The sequence below is a fragment of the Schistosoma haematobium genome, chromosome 1 (genome assembly GCF_000699445.3).
Source record: "Schistosoma haematobium chromosome 1, whole genome shotgun sequence".
NCBI lineage: Eukaryota > Metazoa > Platyhelminthes > Trematoda > Strigeidida > Schistosomatidae > Schistosoma > Schistosoma haematobium.
Window position 1 is genome coordinate 40,675,613 of NC_067196.1, and position 18,383 is coordinate 40,693,995.

Below are 18,383 nucleotides of genomic sequence, written 5' to 3' on the forward strand. Positions count from 1 at the left end.
TCAGACAATGCTCGATATATTGGTAGCATATCAAGTATATCTTCGAACTTCCTCGCTTCTGTCTTTTGATTTCACTTGGTGGGTACGCTTCATATTAGGTGTTACTGGTAAAAGCGTTGTCAAACTCCGAATACCTGCGGTATTTTCATACAAGCGAAAGTCAAACCACCGCCGTATGAGTCAGTCCATGGCTTACGATTAACTAATACGCATTGGTAGTCCTTAAACTTGGCAGGGATCGATGATCTGTTAGATATTCAGCGGTCCAACTGCCGGATGATTTGGCTAGGGCTCAGCGACATTTCAGTGGCCCTACAATTTAAATTGAAGCTTCATCTGTCCACCCTCCCCCCAAAAAGTTGGGTCAACTGAGAGAACATCATTTTCAGGGCTAACGCAAATCATCTGACCTCCTGTCCATTCCAAAAATGAAAAATATAAAGATGTCACAATAGTTTGTAGTTTGACAATCCCTTTACCAGTAACACATTAATATTCGAAGTATGCTAACTCAGTCAAGTCAGAAGGCAGAATCGAAGAGGTTCGAATATATATTTGAAAGGCTATCAGTATTTCGAGGAACGTTTGGTTCAAGCTGGCTAACAGTTGAAAGGGATGCTTAACACACCGAAACCAACTGTGGTCTGGTGCGAATGCGTGACTGAGCACCTTCAGCTAGACGTGTCCAGTAAAATGAATAAAGTCAGTGTCAAATGTCGAGGACTCACGGAAATACCGATTTGGGGATTTATTTACCACTACAGAGAGTCATCAGAACTTTGTTTAAAAGATCCAGTTTTGACGGACGAACTTTCCATACAATCTTCAATAGTTTCATCCGTCCCCATTTAGAGTACGGAAACATAGTACTCCCCCCCCTCACTCCATAAGGACAAGGTCACTTTGGAGCGTATCCAACGGCGAGCTACGAAATCAGTTCGAGGACTCAAATCTAAGCCTTACGAAGAACGCCTCCGTTCACTAGACCTTTACCCACTAGAATATAGGCGTCTTAGAGGTGATTTACTAATGGCTTATAGTATTCTTAACACTTCTGGACATCCTCTTAAACACCTACTTAAGCTTAGTTCGAATAATAATCTAAGGGGTAACACCCAGAAACTGGAAACACAACATAGCAAGACGGAATGTAGACACAACTTCTACTCCTTAAGAGTTGTCAAAAGCTGGAATTCGCTGCCGGCCGAGCTAGTCCAAGCGACTTCTCAGGAGTCCTTCAAGAGGCAACTTGACCTATTCTTAAGGACCAAGGACAGCATCACATTATGATTTACCAATTTCTTTTCCTTTTTTATTGTTAACATACCTAGGTTCCTGCCTGGAGGATTTGGTGATCCCCTGCTACTAGACACGGAAGCCTGTTAAGCGAAAGCTTCTTCTATTCCGTCCACAACCATTTGAACCATTTGAACCATTTGAACCATAAGGTGACCTTGACTTGGTTTCCAGGTTTTCGAAAGGTCACGATGGATGATTTTATCCTAAATATTTTGGATACGAGTGGTCGTCAAGAAAAACAGTGTAAGGTAATTTGTTGCCCAACACCCAGTCACTTTGAGTAGAACGCGTCAAGTCGTAAGAAATCTAACTCAATCACTTCATCTTATGCTCCTATACATACTGCAGCTAAGGATGAACTTGTTATTCAGAAGAAAAAGAAAGAAACAAGTGTTGGCCGTAAGTCTTTGCCGGAGAAAAATTCCTTGCAGTTTGGTATACACAACAAAATGACTGAGACTCCTATGCTACATACAATGATGAGGTAACAACATGTTTGTATTATCTCATAAGTTTATCTGACTTTCCTCGAGATTACTATTTAAGTTCTATAAAACTAGGATAACTTTGATAACCGTTCGTATGTGCTTAAGTCGATGTTACGTCGAGACAGGAGTCGATGGCGCTTCTTCGTCTGTTAACCTGTTATTCTCAACAATAAGTATTGAATGAGACTATAATGTATGGACTACCTTTGAGCAGCCCTAAAATTACCTTGGAATGTTGATCTACTTGCCGGTTTTAAATGAGGACTATAGATTGGTGTGACTTAATTTTTTCATCACGAGTTGATGAAATGGTATTTAGCCAAATGAATGAATGGATGTCAAGACCTGCTATCTTATATCTGATTGCCTCGTCGATAGGTCGTAGTTTCGCATATTATATCGTCTCATTAAGTATGATATGGGTCCAGGTGTTTTCAATCACTGCATAGAAATAGTGGGAAGTTCGATTATTGACGTTTTAGGTGCATCCAAGAGCTATAATCTTGAACAAAACATATTCTAGCTGATCAACTACAGTATTCCGTTTAATCTCATGCTACAAAGTACGAAGCATATCATCTACGTATTTGAAGGGTTTGTGGAATGGCCACACTATGCAGTTTATTTTGTCAGCCTCATTTATTTATTTGAACACAAATATTGGTACAAGGCGACACCAGATATATATGCGCCACACAAAACAATGGGAATGGGAAGAGAAAAAAAATGCAAGGTGCATACAAGAAAAAAAGAATAATCACGACCACGGATTAGTGTATGGTAGTGTAATAATAATAATAGTGGAGGGAACGGAAACGTACAACCAGAAGAATTCTTTCAGTTGAGGAAGTTACAACCAATTACTCGTAGAGCTTTTTGCACTTTAAATTGCGAGGTCGGTGCTTTATTAGTAATGTGCTGGTGACTGTTGCCTTGATAGGCATAGATTAGCGCACTTCTGGAATTATTCTGCCAGTCTCAACGTCCTGACCAAGTGAATAAGGTTGGAGCTCAAATCTATCAGTGTCACTACTTACTGTTATATTACGTACCTGCAAATAAGAATATTGACGTAAGGTCATTGGCATAGATTAGAATTATTAGGGACTATAAGATTACGCTTTGCGACACCGATGTTACAGATTTCTTACAAAAGTAAGAACTAAATTTCTGCAACATCGTCATAATGATTTCTTAAGACAGGTCAGTGATGCCAGTTTGTATGCAGAGTCGGTTGTGTGACGCACTGTACGTTATCCATAATAGATTGCAGTTGAAAGACTTAGTTGGAGTTGTGATATACGAGACATTAAATCCTCGTACGACAAAGCAACTATCAATCTCGCTCCAATTATAAATGTAACTCAAAAAGAAGTCACCTGCCAGGATGAGCTCAGTACATCAGGTGGATCACTTGTCCAACTCATGCAGGACTCAAAATCGGGCCTCAATATAATTGCCCGAAAACTCTAAATTCTTAAGTTCTCCCTACTCTCTGGTCAGTTATTTTCAAAAAGTCTCATTTCTTATGATCTTCGAGTAAATAATCTGAACGGACATGTATCTTCCAATCCTAAACCGTGTTTGATTTCCTTTATAGCATCTGTCTGTCCTCATTCTCATCTAGCATTAGTTTTTTTAGGTTCAGTCCCGCTATCAACAAACTTACTGAACCTATGTATCTTTGTGATGTGTACTCAGGGCAGTTTCTTCAATATTGTGCCAGTTATCAAAAATAACGAGTCAAAGGTTATGACCATGCCGTTTCAATGGATCAAACATCTGACTTCTATAGTTAGTTTACGGACTGACTGGACGTTACCGAAAATGATTGTCGACTGCTTTTAGGAACCGTAATTCTCACCTAACATGTGACATGGTGTTGTAGTGATCCAGAAAATTTCTTGCAAAAGACAAGCAAGGATCAGAAAACACTGAGAAGCGTTTCATCCAATCAGCGTTCACTTGAAGTTTTAGCCAAAAATATCAAGGAAGTGAAACGTCACATGTAGAGGTTCTGATTGGCTGGTTGCTATACTGCTGCCGTGTTTAGTAGCATTCCAGAATCTTCGAGCAACCCAAGGACATTTAAAAATATTATAAAAACCCTATATTTTCTGTGTTAAAGCGAACCTTGGAGTAAAGTACTTATCGCATACTTCGCGTCTTCTCTCTCGTTGTTCAGGTCGCTGTATAGTTCTAGCTTGGGGGTTACAGAATAGCTTAGGGAACGAATATAGTGTTAAATTTGCAAGACTTATCATATGGTCCTTTCAAGCAGAACTTCTAATAGGGTATATTATGTCAAGTTTTTCTTGTACATATGTACGAGTTTCTAAAAGATTTTTAGTGGTCCAGAACAATGCTTGGTGATTTATTTCCACTCTCTAGAGTTACATCTATGAACAAACAGTGGAGTTGTGATATTTTGTTACTACTTGGTATAGTTGAACCAGTAGTGTGGGAGTGTAACATGTGGAACCATCATAGGAAAGGTTTTTATTTATATCTTTTGCACAATTAGTAAACGCTCGTATTGTGTTTTATATTTCCCTATTCCCAAGCTTTTGTTTAGTGTATGAATCGTCGTAAATCTTGTTCCAAATAGACTAATAATTTCTCTGGTATTCCAGTTTTATTTCAGTTATGGCTAAGTTGTTTACATATTATAATTCCTTAATTGCTTTGCTGTGTGGTCAGACATTGTGGGTATGGGTTTTGAGTCATGATTGAATAGAGTACAACAGAGAAGTAATGTGCTGTCTATTTTCGTCTTCTGATAGGACATCAGTTTAGACTGGGCTTGAGTATCAGTAAGCGTTAAGGTCTTGGTCGGTGTGTTAGTAGGTAAATATGAACACCATCAGTTCTACTGGCAATATAGACAAATCGACCGCTAGTCCGACTACAGAGAGGTGTCATATAACTGCTCCTACAATTACAGCCTCACCACATGTGACCCAGTAAACACAACCCTCTTTTTTTCCTATTTTGTTATTACTATGACTTTAAACGCTTTTTAAGTACTTTGCTCAACCTCTTACTTCAACTGTGGTTGCCTTTATTTAGCCAACCTGTGAAACCCAAAATTGAACCGGTTTTTTCTTCGAAGCATTGGAAAGATATGTGTGAGTCGTTGGATATCTTCCCACATTTGATTACTTGCCTGACTAACCGTTTCAAAATGGACCATCTAACCGCTATTCAGGAAGCCGCACTTCCTCCTTTAGTTGATGGAAGAGATGTTTTATTACGTGCCCAAACAGGATCTGGCAAAACTCTAGCATATGCAGTCCCACTGTTCGATCGGTTAATTAACCTTGACCCTCCCGTTGAACGTAAAGATGGACCTTTAGGGATAATAATTCTTCCTTCAAGAGAATTAGCAACACAAACATTTGATGTTTTCAAAATTCTGTCTCAAGCTTGTGTACGTATTGTTCCAGGATTGTTGGTTGGAGGGATGAAACGAAAATCACAGAAAGCAAGGTATATTTCTCTGAATAATATACAGACTTCATTTTACTACTTTTAGCTTTCAGTGGATTATTAAAAGTATTTTGTACCTACGTGAACTGAAATAACAACTAAATAACTATCAGTTTCTCTTACAAATGTGGGATATACTCGATAACTATTTTGATAACTACGATACTATATACGGTAGCCCTACTCTCTCAATCCACTTCTTTACTCCAAAATAAAAATCTTGTTAAAAAGATTTATTAGACGAGACAAAAGAAGATTGGCTTCATATTTAAGTCAATTCAGATATATATAAGCGATTATTGATTGCAGAATTTTATCAACTGAGTCATTATCACCGAGTATAAATCATAATGAAATGAACAAGAAAAATGAATTAAGAATCAAATGACAAAATACAACTGAAAGTATATGAATAGAAGTCACGAGGATTCTTCGTAGTTGACTGAACGAAAATCACCTTAAATTGATATACGATGTTAAAACTGACTTTCTTTTTCGCATGTTGTATTTCAGGATATAGTATCCCGAAAATTTTGTATTCTATGACCATATTGATCACTGATAACTACCTTGTTGGTATATTATAATTAAAACTGTTCTGTTTAAGAGGCTGCAGTACCACTCTTCCATATCCTTACCTTCAGATTTTCGTATACAGTCCTTAATGTATATTGATGTAAATAATACTACCCCATCCTCTTCATGGCAAATCACTTCCAGTTTAGTTTAGTCACCAATATTTGACCGCGAGGTCTACGTCATGGTTTTTTAGTGACAATTCTTGCTATTTAGCCATACTATCTTACGTAAATCTTTTAGTTATGTGTTCATGGGTAGTAAACTGTATTAGTTGTCAAACTTTGTTTATCTGTTGTGTTGTAACCGTTATCAGCAATTCAGTATTCTGTTGTGATACTACATTCTAAGTGCTTTGTTAAGATAATTGATAAGTAAAATTCTTAGAGTAACTGGGATGGGGTTGATCCTCAATCTCAAACTGAAAATGCCTTAGAAGGCAGAACCACTGACTATCTGAGTATATTACTAGGAAAATTTATAGACAAAATAATCAACCAGAATAGTATAACTGAATTACTTACCAGTTAACAAATAATCAACCAAGTGTGAAAATCACATTAAACAGCAATTGATGACCACCCACTTTTGTTTGTTATATTACGACGCATCAAGCAAATGAAAACATTTTGAGGCTCCTCAGCAGTCTGTATACTGAACAACTGTTTTGGTTCTTAGTGGTATGTCAAGTGATATCACTTCGTGACAGAAACCACTTGCAACTCAACCCAAAATGGTCTTTCGAATAAGATCATTATAATGTCAAACTATTACTCATGTATTCAAATTCATGAACCAGGTATACAGAATTCTGTCTATTTATTTGAACACACAAATATTGGTACAAAGAGGCACCGAATACATATGTGCCACACAAGTCACTTGATTTGTGTGTGGGCTGTGATATTTTTCGGGTGCCCAGACCAAAGCAGGTGGTTTTCTTAGGGGACCACACCCGGAGCATTCGGCCTAAAGGTCTGATCCATTAGGCAGTGGAGCAACGTAAGGAGATGCAGTTCCATGGTAACCGGTGACCAACTGTTGGTTCATACGCCGTTTGTTCCTTCGGGATTCTGGAGCCCATGTACACCATTGGTTTGGAATCAGAGTTTTCCAACTCCTAGGTGAAATCTCCATGTCCACCAACCCGATTAAAGCGCCGGACATTCGCTCTTCGTCCTTTCGATTTCGCAAATAGAATTCTAACTAGTTAAGTAAAAACTATAATGTTTTCAACGAGCGTTAATCTTGGCATTTACGATTACTTGACGATAAAAAGACTATATAAGGTAATCAAATAAGTACAATACCTATAGGCACTGACTACAACATAAATCCAAGATGGAATAAAACTAATCAAAATATGTGGAGTAAATCCAGTCAAATCAATCATTTTCAAAATTGTTTTATGTTAGTGTCTGTCACTGTAAGGTATGCCAAGGAAATACATTAACCTTGTTCAGACTCTTCTCCAAAACTACCAATCAAGTCGGAATCATGGCAAATTGTTGTCGGAATTCTTAACTGGTGTTCATCAGCGTTACCCTCTTCCTCCATTTTTATTTAGCTTTGTCATAGAGACAAAGCTTTCATTGTCTGACTTGGTCTTATACGGGGAGATTTATTAACTCGTTCACCGGGTCTAGGTTCATGTATTTCGCTTCGAGCCATACTCTGAGTTTTAGAGCTAGTGGTTCTAACCAGTTGTCCAAACTTTAGAAGGTGGAGCAAAATTCGGACCTGTGACTTAATGGCTAGAAGTCGAACTCTATAACCACTGAGCCACCACTCAATAGATGATATAATCCTGTTTGATGAAGACATTGAGTCAACACCTGAATTAATATTAGGGAATGAAGTAGATTAGTGTATCGACCACTTATTTTGGAAGTTTTATTAGCCCTGGTGGGTTGATTGATGTCTAACAAAATTTAGGCACATATTCAGAAGGCTTGCGTCATTTGTGTAGTAGGCGAAATGTCTGTCTACCAATCAATGGACGATTATACTGTTCAGAAATTCACTCTGTCCTACTCTATGATTGTGACGTATGGTCTTTAGAAATAGATATTTTGAGATCGCTAGTATTTTATCATACATTTCTTCGAAGAATACCCTTGTATTTTGGGACAGTTGAGTTAGCAATACTAAGGTTGAATGTAGGATGAGGATGTCGAACCGATTGATGAGGTAGTGAATTTTTCTCGATTAAAGTGGTTGAGACATGTGTCACGTATACCTAACCACGTATACCTCGACGAGCAATGTTAACAAGCATGAAAATAAATATAGGAAGAAAAATAAGAATGGCAAAACCAAATCGTGGTACCAGTCCATAATATCATTGATTGGTGGTCTGCGTTATATTGGTTGGTCCAGACTATCTTGCTAGAGTTTGCATGATTATCGTAACCAGTGATTGGAGACGTTTGTTAACCTGGGCGGATTCGATTGGGATGACACAGACTCATTCACTCTCTATCTTCCCTTTGATTTGAAGTTTCAATCATTTCTTACATGCTTTATGGAGCTAATTCATTTATTCTCGAATTGTATTGTCCATGCCTACTTTTTAACACTACTACTGATACATTTACCGATTCTGCTACTGTGCGATTTATTTTAATTTCATCTCGGTGTGCTGATATTGTGTGGCAACGTGAGCTGGTGCACATATGCACCAGGTTCTACTTTGTTTCTGTCTGATTGGTTTTGTAAAAGCTTTGTTTGACTAAAGATTGCTACTAAGGTTAATGTTGACATTATTTCTATCTTTTACGTAAATCTCATTCTCTTTACTAATTGTTCCCTTGAAACAGTCTAAGAAAGGGTATCAATATTCTAATTGGTACACCAAAGCGCATTCTTGATCATATGGGACATACGTCCACACTCGATCTTCGGAGAATAAAATGGCTAGTAATAGATGAAGCTGATCGTTTGTTAGAAATGGGATTCGAACGAGATGTTAGACAGATTGTTGAAGGATTAACGCAGCAGTTCAATTGTTTTTCGACGGAAAATAAATCCATATCAAAAATTCAAACCGTCCTTTTATCTGCAACATTATCTCCGGGTACGTTTTCCTACCTTCTTTCTATTTTATCTAAAGGAAAAATAGTTGAGTAACTGAAAGAAAGAGGTTATAAGAAGAGATGCATATGATGATATATTACTCGTCAGTTGTAAAAAAAGTGAAAACAATGGTTATGGAAAAAACAATTAGATAAATCTAATTTTAAAGCACTCTTCATAGTTCTCATTCTGTTGACCTGGGAGAAAATTAAGTAACAATTCGGCTCTCTTATGTTTCGATCCCAAGTCTCTACGTTTTCTTCTGTTGGCTCAACAAAACTATCATCCACTTTCCTTCATGTAAACTTTACGTCTGTGAAGAAGTGAGCGTTGTATGGATTTTTTACAGGGCGCCTCATATCTCGGTATCATATGTATGATGTTTCCAAAGAACATAAATAAATAACCACGTAATACTCTTAGCTAGTAGATACTGGGTTTCTCTCTCTGGGATCACTTGTTGTATACTGTCACTACGACGTAATAATTCATTTAAAGAATACCTTGTTCATCAGAAATATCCAAATATTCTGATAATAGCTTCAATGTATGCTTTTAATTAATATATTGTTCATATCATTACCAACCAAAAGTCCTACTAAAGTTCAGGATATAAATTTATTTATTGTAGTTATTTTTCTTCACAAATATCTGTTGACTTACTTCTATCTCTTTTTTTCCATCTAACCAAAGGAGTGGAAGCTCTTGCTGGTATGACTTTGAAGAATCCTGTACGTTGCGTGGTTGCAGAAAGTGAAACAAAAGCTCAAAATACCCAACTTTCTATAACGAAAGCCTCTGAAGTAGAGTTAAATACACAAGTAAATAACGTTGCTGAATTTGCTCTTCCTACAGGGTTAAAACATTTTGCACTAATTGTTCCTTGGAAACTGAGGCTTGTCTCATTGGCAGCTTTCTTATTACTAAAATGCAAAGTAAGTGGTTTTCCATGCTTCTTTATTCAGTGAATATTACTCGTTAGTTTTTTTCTATATTAGGTAACTCATTAACTACAGAGCAGTGGCGTATTGGTCGAGCCGTTCGGACTTCGCCCACTATGTCAGGTTTGAACCCTCCTCCTACTTCGATTTGAGCAACGAAGTAGTATTATTACCCCTCAGACTTCGGGTGTAACGTATATACAAGCACCTGGTAAATGAATTAATTCACTCGATTCAATAAATCACATCTAAGTTTATGTTAATAAATTCTACTTGGCTATCGAATCGAGAATATGCAAAAGTAGCTGATATCTCTAGTTGGAGGTCAAGTGATTCAACTACACGAATCCACTCTTAACGCTATCATGTCCATTTCAAAATGAATAGCTCACATCCTGGTGTGAGATTTCTTTCCTCAATATACTGTACAGAAATAAGTTTCTATTGTCTACTAAACCGGAATGCAGTGACAGCATCGTGTTTTTCTTGAAAGATTGTTTCTATAGATTCTATTTTTTAACACGAAAACATGAAGATGGAAGAAGTCGGTACTAAAAATATTTTCTTATTGGGTCTTAATTGTTAATAACAATATTTCCTTATGTAAAGGTTTCAAACAACAGCATCTTTGGTACCCGTCAAGCAATGTATTCAAATACCTCGGTTTTACATACTTCAACTGTCAATAAAATGGCAATAAACTTGTCATCTGTTAATATGAATGGAGTTATCTCGTTAAGCTTACCACTAGAAATTAAGTTACTCAGCTTATTTAGTTAATGAATGGAGATCACCCGTAAAACTTAAGTTGTCCTTGCCTTCGAAGTAATCAAACTAGACGGATCTTCGTAGCGAATTTTCGAATGGTCATAGGGAATAGCTAAATAGTAATATCAATTTAGTAATACCCAATACATTCGTAATCAATGCGATTCTATAATTATTTGATTTAACCATACTTATATAGTTATATAAATTGATGTGCCTACATGTGATCTTCAAATCTGTGCCGTATTCTTTAGTAAAATTTATTTCTTTTTCCAGTATCATGAAAATGGAGGGAAGCTAATCGTTTTTATGGCAACTCAGGATTGTGTGGATTTTCATTATCACCTATTCAAATCAGTATTATGCGATGAATCTGAGGAGCTTATTTCTAATATACCTGTCATGGATCTGTCGATTTACCGGCTTCATGGAAGCATGGAACATAAAGTAAGAATTATGTAAACTTTTTAAACGCCTTCACAGGTTATGTAGTCTTTAGTGACAATTTTTAAAATCATTTTCACTGTATTGGCTATTAGGTATTCATATTCAAGAGCTTTTGTATAGGTTAAGGAAATAAAAATGACAGTTAATCTTACACGATTTAGTAACCATTCAGTATACGACGACTTACATCATAAGCAAGTGAACAACAAAGAATGATTGCATATAATGAAACCAATATGAGTTCATAAAAAGGGGGATGTAACACAAATGAGAAAAATAAAATAAAAGTTATAAAATCTAACTCACTATTTTGAGTTTTTCAGTGGTTACAACCCACTTCATTTAAGTTTTTAAGAAGGTATACCTCAAGAAAAGTTGTCATTACAAATATTGTCTTTAGAAACCCAGTGCTATGAAGGGATGTATCGATCGAATCTCCTGTTAGTATTTGTCGTTCACTGACTACAAAGAGTGGTATTTATCATAGTTCTGTTCTCAATGTTTTTTTGCTTACAATTTACATGCCTATTCTCTTAATTTACCGTTATTATTTTAAGGAACGTGAATCAGCTTTCGGTAGCTTTTCATCTAGTCAAGCTGGTGTTCTAATCACTACAGATGTTGCAAGTCGAGGTTTGGATTTAGCATCAGTTGCTTGGGTTGTACAATACCATGTAACGGGAGGTCCTATCGATTATGTACATCGTGTTGGACGCACTGCACGAGCTGGGGGTCATGGTAAAGCATTGCTTTTTCTAGAACCTGAAGAAACTGAATTTATGAACCTCTTAAAATCAAAAGTTGGAATTGAAATGAAAGAAATAAGTTTGCCTGATCTACTTCAGACCGTTCTTTTTCATTTACAGAATACTAAGCATCCTGGGAAGCTAAGGGTATGTTTTCATATCTACTTTAGATTTATTTATGTATTAAAGTAAACTGCTTTTATGACTCAGATTCAGTGGACCAATCAAACACCGGCCAAATAGTAAGCAAGTCCTACCAGCCAATGTTTAGCTCCCTTTTCTAAGGAACGAGGAGCTCGCCATTGGTTAAACATGTTTCTTAGATTTCTAAGGGATATATTTATATTTGGTTTAATCAATAAAGCGAGTCTGCTAGTTAACATTCTGTCTAACTTAAATATATAAACGCCACTGAAATCAGCGGTGTTATTGAAATCACTAAGATTATTGCAACCATTGCCTTCATTAGATGCCATAAAAATGCCGCTGAATTTCTCCTTACAGAAAAAGCAACTTATTTGGGCATAAGTTATTTCGATTTTAATAAATATATGAAGTAATATTTTACATCTAATAATGTTGTTGGAAAATAGGCTTTTATAACCAACTGAAGTAGTTTGTATGAAACATTAAGCGACTTAACTTTGTGAGCATAAAACTCTCGATTAAATATTTCCAAACCCGATCTTCTTACACAGAGGTTCAATCAAAATATTTTCGTATAAAAATTGATTTTGTGTCATATCTTTCCTGCAGAGGTCCCTCGTTCCGAGTATAAGTGATAAGTGTTTCCGACATAACAATCAACGACGACCAGATACAAAAAGTAGCATTAAAGGAGCCAAGACAATAAGCATTCAAACGACAAGTTACAACATTCCCATTTTAATATTTTCATGTTTAGCTAAATTAATTATATATTATTTGTTATTCTAGACTTCATTTCTTTAAGTAAATTTTGTTGAACAATGACAGTAAACTACCTCTTTATCCTACCTTTATATTATTTAGCCACATGATTGTACAACAGTTGAAGAGGGAACTAGTCAGCTGTTTCATTTGTTTCTTCATGCTGTAGACAATGATGACACTTTGACATCACTTTCAGAGTTGGCCTATATATCATTTCTACGTTCTTATGCAAGTTTTTCGGGTGACTTACGACCTATATTCACTTTCAAACGTCTTCACCTAGGGCATGTTGCTAGAGCATTCTGTCTACAAAAGAAACCATCCGATGTCGCTTCTCGTGTAAGAGGTCGTTTTGTTAAGGCTGATAGGCAGAAGAGTTCTACAGGAAAGAAACGGGGGTTTGATAGCTCGAACGAAGATGACATAGTACCACAAAAACCAAAGTAAGTTGAAGTAAACATAAACTGCTGTAAATCTTCACATATTAATGCATTGATCGAACACTTATTCTACGACTGGTACCTTTGTAGCATGCCAGTTTAGAGCCTTTCGAGATTCAATCCCACAACGCCTTGACGGTTACGTATGACCGTGCTCAACCCAAGTGAAGTGGCTGATCTCTTTAAAAAATACTTTTATTTTCTCGAAAAATTATGCACCTTTGTATATTGCTGAATTCATTACTTCAAATTAATATTATACATCAACATTTCATGGGATTATAGAGATTCAGTCGATATTTCTGTCTGAATTGTGCTATTGTCCAGAGTAGAAAAGTTTGCACTCCTCATTTAGAGATGGTTTTGGTTATATGTATTTGACCAATTAATATTCTTTTGTTGGTATATATGAATCAATAATAGATTACCATTGGAAGTGTATTTATGTTTTAATAAAGGAAATGGCGTATGGAAATGTGTTATGCCGGACAGCGTGAAAGTGTTGAGACATAATATCTAACTAAATCAAGACAACATAATCAAAATCTAAATTTTTTGTATAGAAAACCCTTAATTATAAGCTTTATAATACATGTAGGTATCATTACCAAAGTTTGATTTGATAATTTCGAGTAAATTGAGCATTGCGTAGATTGTTATAAATAAATAAATAATATATTTGTAATATCTCAATGAGTAGAAAATTAGATTTTCTAACGTTTCGTGGCTTAGTGTAAGTCACTTCTTCAGAAGATAAATAACCAAATTAAAATTAATCCAAGTTTAAATAGTACTATTTAAACTTGGAAACGTCAGAAAATCTAACTTTATAATACATATTCGCATTACGTTACGGACTTGGGTTAGTATATTCTACGAGAATTTAGTGTTTCTTTTTGTACAATATTTCATTTAAAGTGGTTTCATCTACATGAATAATCAAAAGATCTCTTCATATTTTTACTCCACTTTGAAAAATATTTAAAAAAACAGGTATTCATCTGCTTTATCATTCGATAAACCCCAGAAGAAGCAAACTATGAACCGCACAAAACCGTCTGATTTGGCCAAACGTAACATGCTTGCAGAATATGGTTTATAATCCAATCTATATACCATTTGTATATACTTTTTACATACTTCTCATGTGTATAAAAGCAATCTGTGAATATGCATTTTTATGTACAGATATATTCTACATATAAACTTATAATTATTGTTACTACTTTTTGCTTACAAGATCTGTCATCCTTTGCTAACGTATTCGAGTATTAGATAAAATTAAGTGTTGCTAAAACATTCTTAAATAGGTTTACGCCTACTTTAACAATAAATACTGACTCCTCGCGACCTACACATAACTATTATGTTTTCGAGACAAAATTACAGTTTAACATAATTGATCGAAATAAAAGCCACATGACTGAGAAGACTGCAGTCAAATAATATGAGAAATATTAAATAAAGCAGCAAACTCAGTTTGTTAAAGGGAGATATTATTCATTAAGTGGTTGACTAAGAATACTGAAAAACTATTATCATTCCGAATATACATTTATATTCCAGGTAGTTTATTGAAAATAGCCAATTTTCTGAAAAGGATTTACCTTTTAAACAACTAACAATAACCTTCATGTGATTCCTTGATCTCTATAAAAGTTATATGAAGGTAAATTTGCTTGACCAAATAATTGGTTACTTGTAATAAGCATCTTATTGTTCCGCACAATGATTTATATTCACATGAAGAATAGGTTGGTCTATACATGTCTAACCATCAGACATTTTGAAAGATGCCATAATTTCCTATTTATTGATAACTGTTTATCTTATTTCCTCACTAAGATTCAACTTATTAAATAATATGCAGGCGAACTTCGTAATCCAATAATGTTGCTTAAAAGATGTAGATGTATATATTTGAAAAATGTTAGTTTAATGTTGGAGATTGGTCTGTTTTGTCATTTAACGCTACATATTTGGTTATTTTCTATCTATCGCATTATTTGTTTATCCTCTATCGTTTAATGGAGAAAACTAGTGTTTAACAAGTCTGATTGACTGTGAAACGATTATCATACTGACGTCGAAAAATAACAACTTCATCGTAAACAAAAGGATGATTTATTTTTATTTCGTTTAAATCCACTCTAGAAATAAGTGTGAATAAGTTAACAGTTTACTTGAAGTTTAAACAAAATTCTATCAAACAAGAATCTTTCACCGGCCATAAGAAAAAAACCGATGTTAATAATCTTGGTTAAGTTTTCCAAGCCAAAGTATTTTGAAGAAATATTATGATCGTAATAAAATCAAAATGTCCATGAATATGTTCGTAAATGATTAAAATTTCGATATAAATCTTTCTGAGTTCCCTTTACTTTTCAGTCTTTGCATGAATTGTGCATCGGATGGTTTCTGTAAAAGAAAAACTGTCTTAGAATTTGTACATTTATTATTCATCACTATAGGGTTATAAAAATTGTTAAGTTTTGATTGAGATCATGAATGTATCAATGTTAGACCATCATTGAAGACGTGGAAGCGCCGAACGGTCGTTTCGTCCCAGTGTGGGGTTCTTCAGCAGTCAGTCAGACGTCATAATTATTATACTTAGCTATTGCTGCATATGGTTTACTTCTCAATAACAACTAGATTCACGGAAAATTCCATCTCAATGGTTTAATTGTACCATACTAGCTATGGCTCCTAAAAAAACCATAGGATAAACTTTGTCAGGTATCCTCTATGCTGAGGTATCGCGACTTGGGATATAATTTCAGAAATTCGACGACAGTTGTTAGTGCTATTTCAACCATGTAGCATTTTATTAGTAAGTAGTGTATAATTTAATGCATCAACTGGTATTGCGACTATTTATTAAAACTGCTCTACAATGATATTGTCTATACATGGGTGTAGATTATTTTTCATCCATTCTTTTACTTACTATTCATGATAAGTCCTGACATTTGATCTATATATTAGTAAATATGATTCAGTTACCAGGCTAATCATTCTGTACTGCAAATAGTATTAAATGTTTCAGCAGTCAGTGTATCTCTCTGAGTTTCATGCTTGTTGACATATATCAATAAAGTTCATCTTCAACTTCAACGGGAATGGCTGATATTGTGGTAGTTTGTAACCGTCTAATAGTTCCGTTCGAACTTTGGGTCAAAATTTCAAATTCATCTGATTTTTGTGGTATGTTTTAATATAAACCATTGACAATCCTACTTATTATAAAGTAGATCAAAGAAAAACTATCGGTACATAATCCGTTTACTAAATTAGGGTAGACTAACTAAATCAGCGATTACTTATAATGGAGTGATGAGCGAATATCTCGGCTTTCAACAGTTGAGTCGAAGACCGAGAATCAGCACACTTAATTCAGTTGATGGAGCTGTATTTTATCATTATCTTACCAAAAATTTAGACTGAAGACCGATTACACGAATCTGTATATAACGTAATAACCATCTACAGATTCATAGTGATATCAATTACGATTTTTGCATTAATTTTCGTTTTCTCATTAAAAATTAGCTAATCATATATATATATATACCCATAATGCTACAATTGGAAGTTAACTACCTAAATTAAAACTGACTTACACAAAATGGTCGTTGTTCACTTTCTTGATCTGATTGCTTTACCGGTACAAGTGGTCGACGTAATAGTAGCCGACGTAATGCCATATTTTCTTCTCTCAATCGTTGAATCCGTGCTTTTAGTTCAGTAATTATTCGAATTGGTTGTTGACTGACCAAATCATTTGTACCATTTTTATTATGATTTAGTGAATATAATAATTGATGAATAGATGAAAGATCTTTATGCTTTCTAAATATATCATGTAGAATGAATGTGAAGACAGATTATGTTAAATTAAAATTTACATGTTTTCGCTGCATAGACATTTTTCTCATCTTAATGTGTATTTCAGATCTCTACTCATACATGGTAGGGACGTATTTTTAATATTCCGCCATCAGGTTAACTAAACTTAATCACTAACATATAGCCTTACAGTAAAAGCGATTTCTGTAGCATAGTTGTCTATTAAGACTGTGTAGAAAGTTACAAGTTGATTATTATAGGTGTCTTTGAAGCATTATTCGTTCAAGTCAAAAACTGATTAGTTAAGCAATTTCTGGGTTATATGTAGTCATAGATGGTCATTACAAGTCACTTAAAAATTCAAACCTTTGTTGAGTGATATAGTTGAAAAATGTGTAACACATATCAAGCCAACACGTACACCGTCACCTTATGCTAGCTATTATAAAATTAGGTTCTAAAAAGCATTATACTGGCAACACTTAGACATTCTATCAAACTATGAAACCTACGACTTTTGGGATGGCTCATATTAATAGGTGTGAATATCGTTTTTTTTGGCTCACGATACCGTAATCTGGTTTTGTTGGGATTTCATGGCCCAGAATTTCTGACAATCGGATAGTTATATTTATTCTCTATCCTTAGTCTCATTCCATACATTTGATTATTCCATCTCATCTGTTTATTTTTAAATTAAAATTCCTCTTCATTCCATCTTAATGGATATTATTATTTATAATTTTTTGCTGCTGAGCTTGTTGATTTATTATCTTGCTGTGTTGAAGTATCGTATAACATCGTTAGCTGAAACGAATTCATCCCAAGAACTACATTATCTATAAATTACTGAAATTGATGTTTTCTATCAATATAGTTAAGTATACAAGTACTGCAACAAATATATATATATATATATATATATATATATATATATATATATATATATATATATAGATAGATAGATAGATAGATAGATAGATAATGAAGAAGGTAAGTTACCTATCATTTGCTTCTTCATGATCTGGTTTATTTCTTTCAATCGTTGATTTTTTGATTTCTTGTTGTAATTGTTGTATTTCATTTTTCAAGCATTCAATCTCATCATCTTTTAGCTTCAATTGTTCAATTAATTTTTTCCTTATTGCTTCATCTTCTAACTCTTCAATTCGGTTACGATAGTGCTAATTTAAATAAACGAGATAATATTTCCTCAGTTTGTAATAATGATGGCTTTATTCAATACTATTAATTTCATTTCAGTGAGAAGTCCAATATTTCAATAGATATTTGTTTGGAATTCATTTAGGTTGCAATTGTTCAGAAACACTTGTGTGTTTTCGACATCCATAT

General features: G+C 34.7%; 2 protein-coding genes across 3 annotated transcripts in view; one reads left to right on the forward strand and one right to left on the reverse strand.

Annotated features, from left to right (window-relative positions):
• The first annotated feature begins 1,435 nt into the window (after positions 1–1,435).
• DDX31_1 (ATPdependent RNA helicase) lies at positions 1,436–14,403 on the forward strand. 2 transcript variants are annotated; one of them, XM_051218481.1, is made up of 9 exons: positions 1,436–1,547; positions 1,648–1,783; positions 4,857–5,276; positions 8,672–8,928; positions 9,621–9,862; positions 10,913–11,083; positions 11,641–11,976; positions 12,841–13,184; positions 14,175–14,403. In XM_051218481.1, the coding sequence occupies exons 2-9, from the start codon at positions 1,749–1,751 to the stop codon at positions 14,281–14,283; spliced, it is 1,914 nt and encodes a 637-aa protein (XP_051074057.1). In that variant the 5' UTR covers positions 1,436–1,547; positions 1,648–1,748; the 3' UTR covers positions 14,284–14,403. The 2 variants fall into 2 exon arrangements, with proteins under 2 accessions (XP_051074057.1, XP_012801562.3); XM_012946108.3 differs by having other exon boundaries at positions 1,448–1,547; positions 1,584–1,783.
• Positions 14,404–15,286: 883 nt separating this feature from the next.
• The window catches only part of DDX31_3 (ATPdependent RNA helicase), a gene marked incomplete at its 5' end in the record, with an annotated part of 41,112 nt that continues 38,015 nt past the window's right edge, over positions 15,287–18,383 (reverse strand). The window contains 3 exons of the mRNA XM_051218482.1: positions 15,287–15,599; positions 16,805–16,952; positions 18,033–18,214. Of these exons, the coding sequence (XP_051074058.1) occupies positions 15,525–15,599; positions 16,805–16,952; positions 18,033–18,214 (405 nt within the window). The 3' untranslated portion in view covers positions 15,287–15,524. The remainder of the gene's footprint in view (positions 15,600–16,804; positions 16,953–18,032; positions 18,215–18,383) is intronic.

Coding starts and splice junctions, on each gene's coding strand:
- DDX31_1 (XM_012946108.3), top strand. CDS start 1,488: ATGGATGATTTTATCCTAAATATTTTGGATACGAGTGGTCGTCAAGAA. Junction 8,929..9,620: donor ATCTGCAACATTATCTCCGG/GTACGTTTTCCT, acceptor ATCTAACCAAAG/GAGTGGAAGCTCTTGCTGGT. Junction 11,084..11,640: donor ATGGAAGCATGGAACATAAA/GTAAGAATTATG, acceptor TATTATTTTAAG/GAACGTGAATCAGCTTTCGG.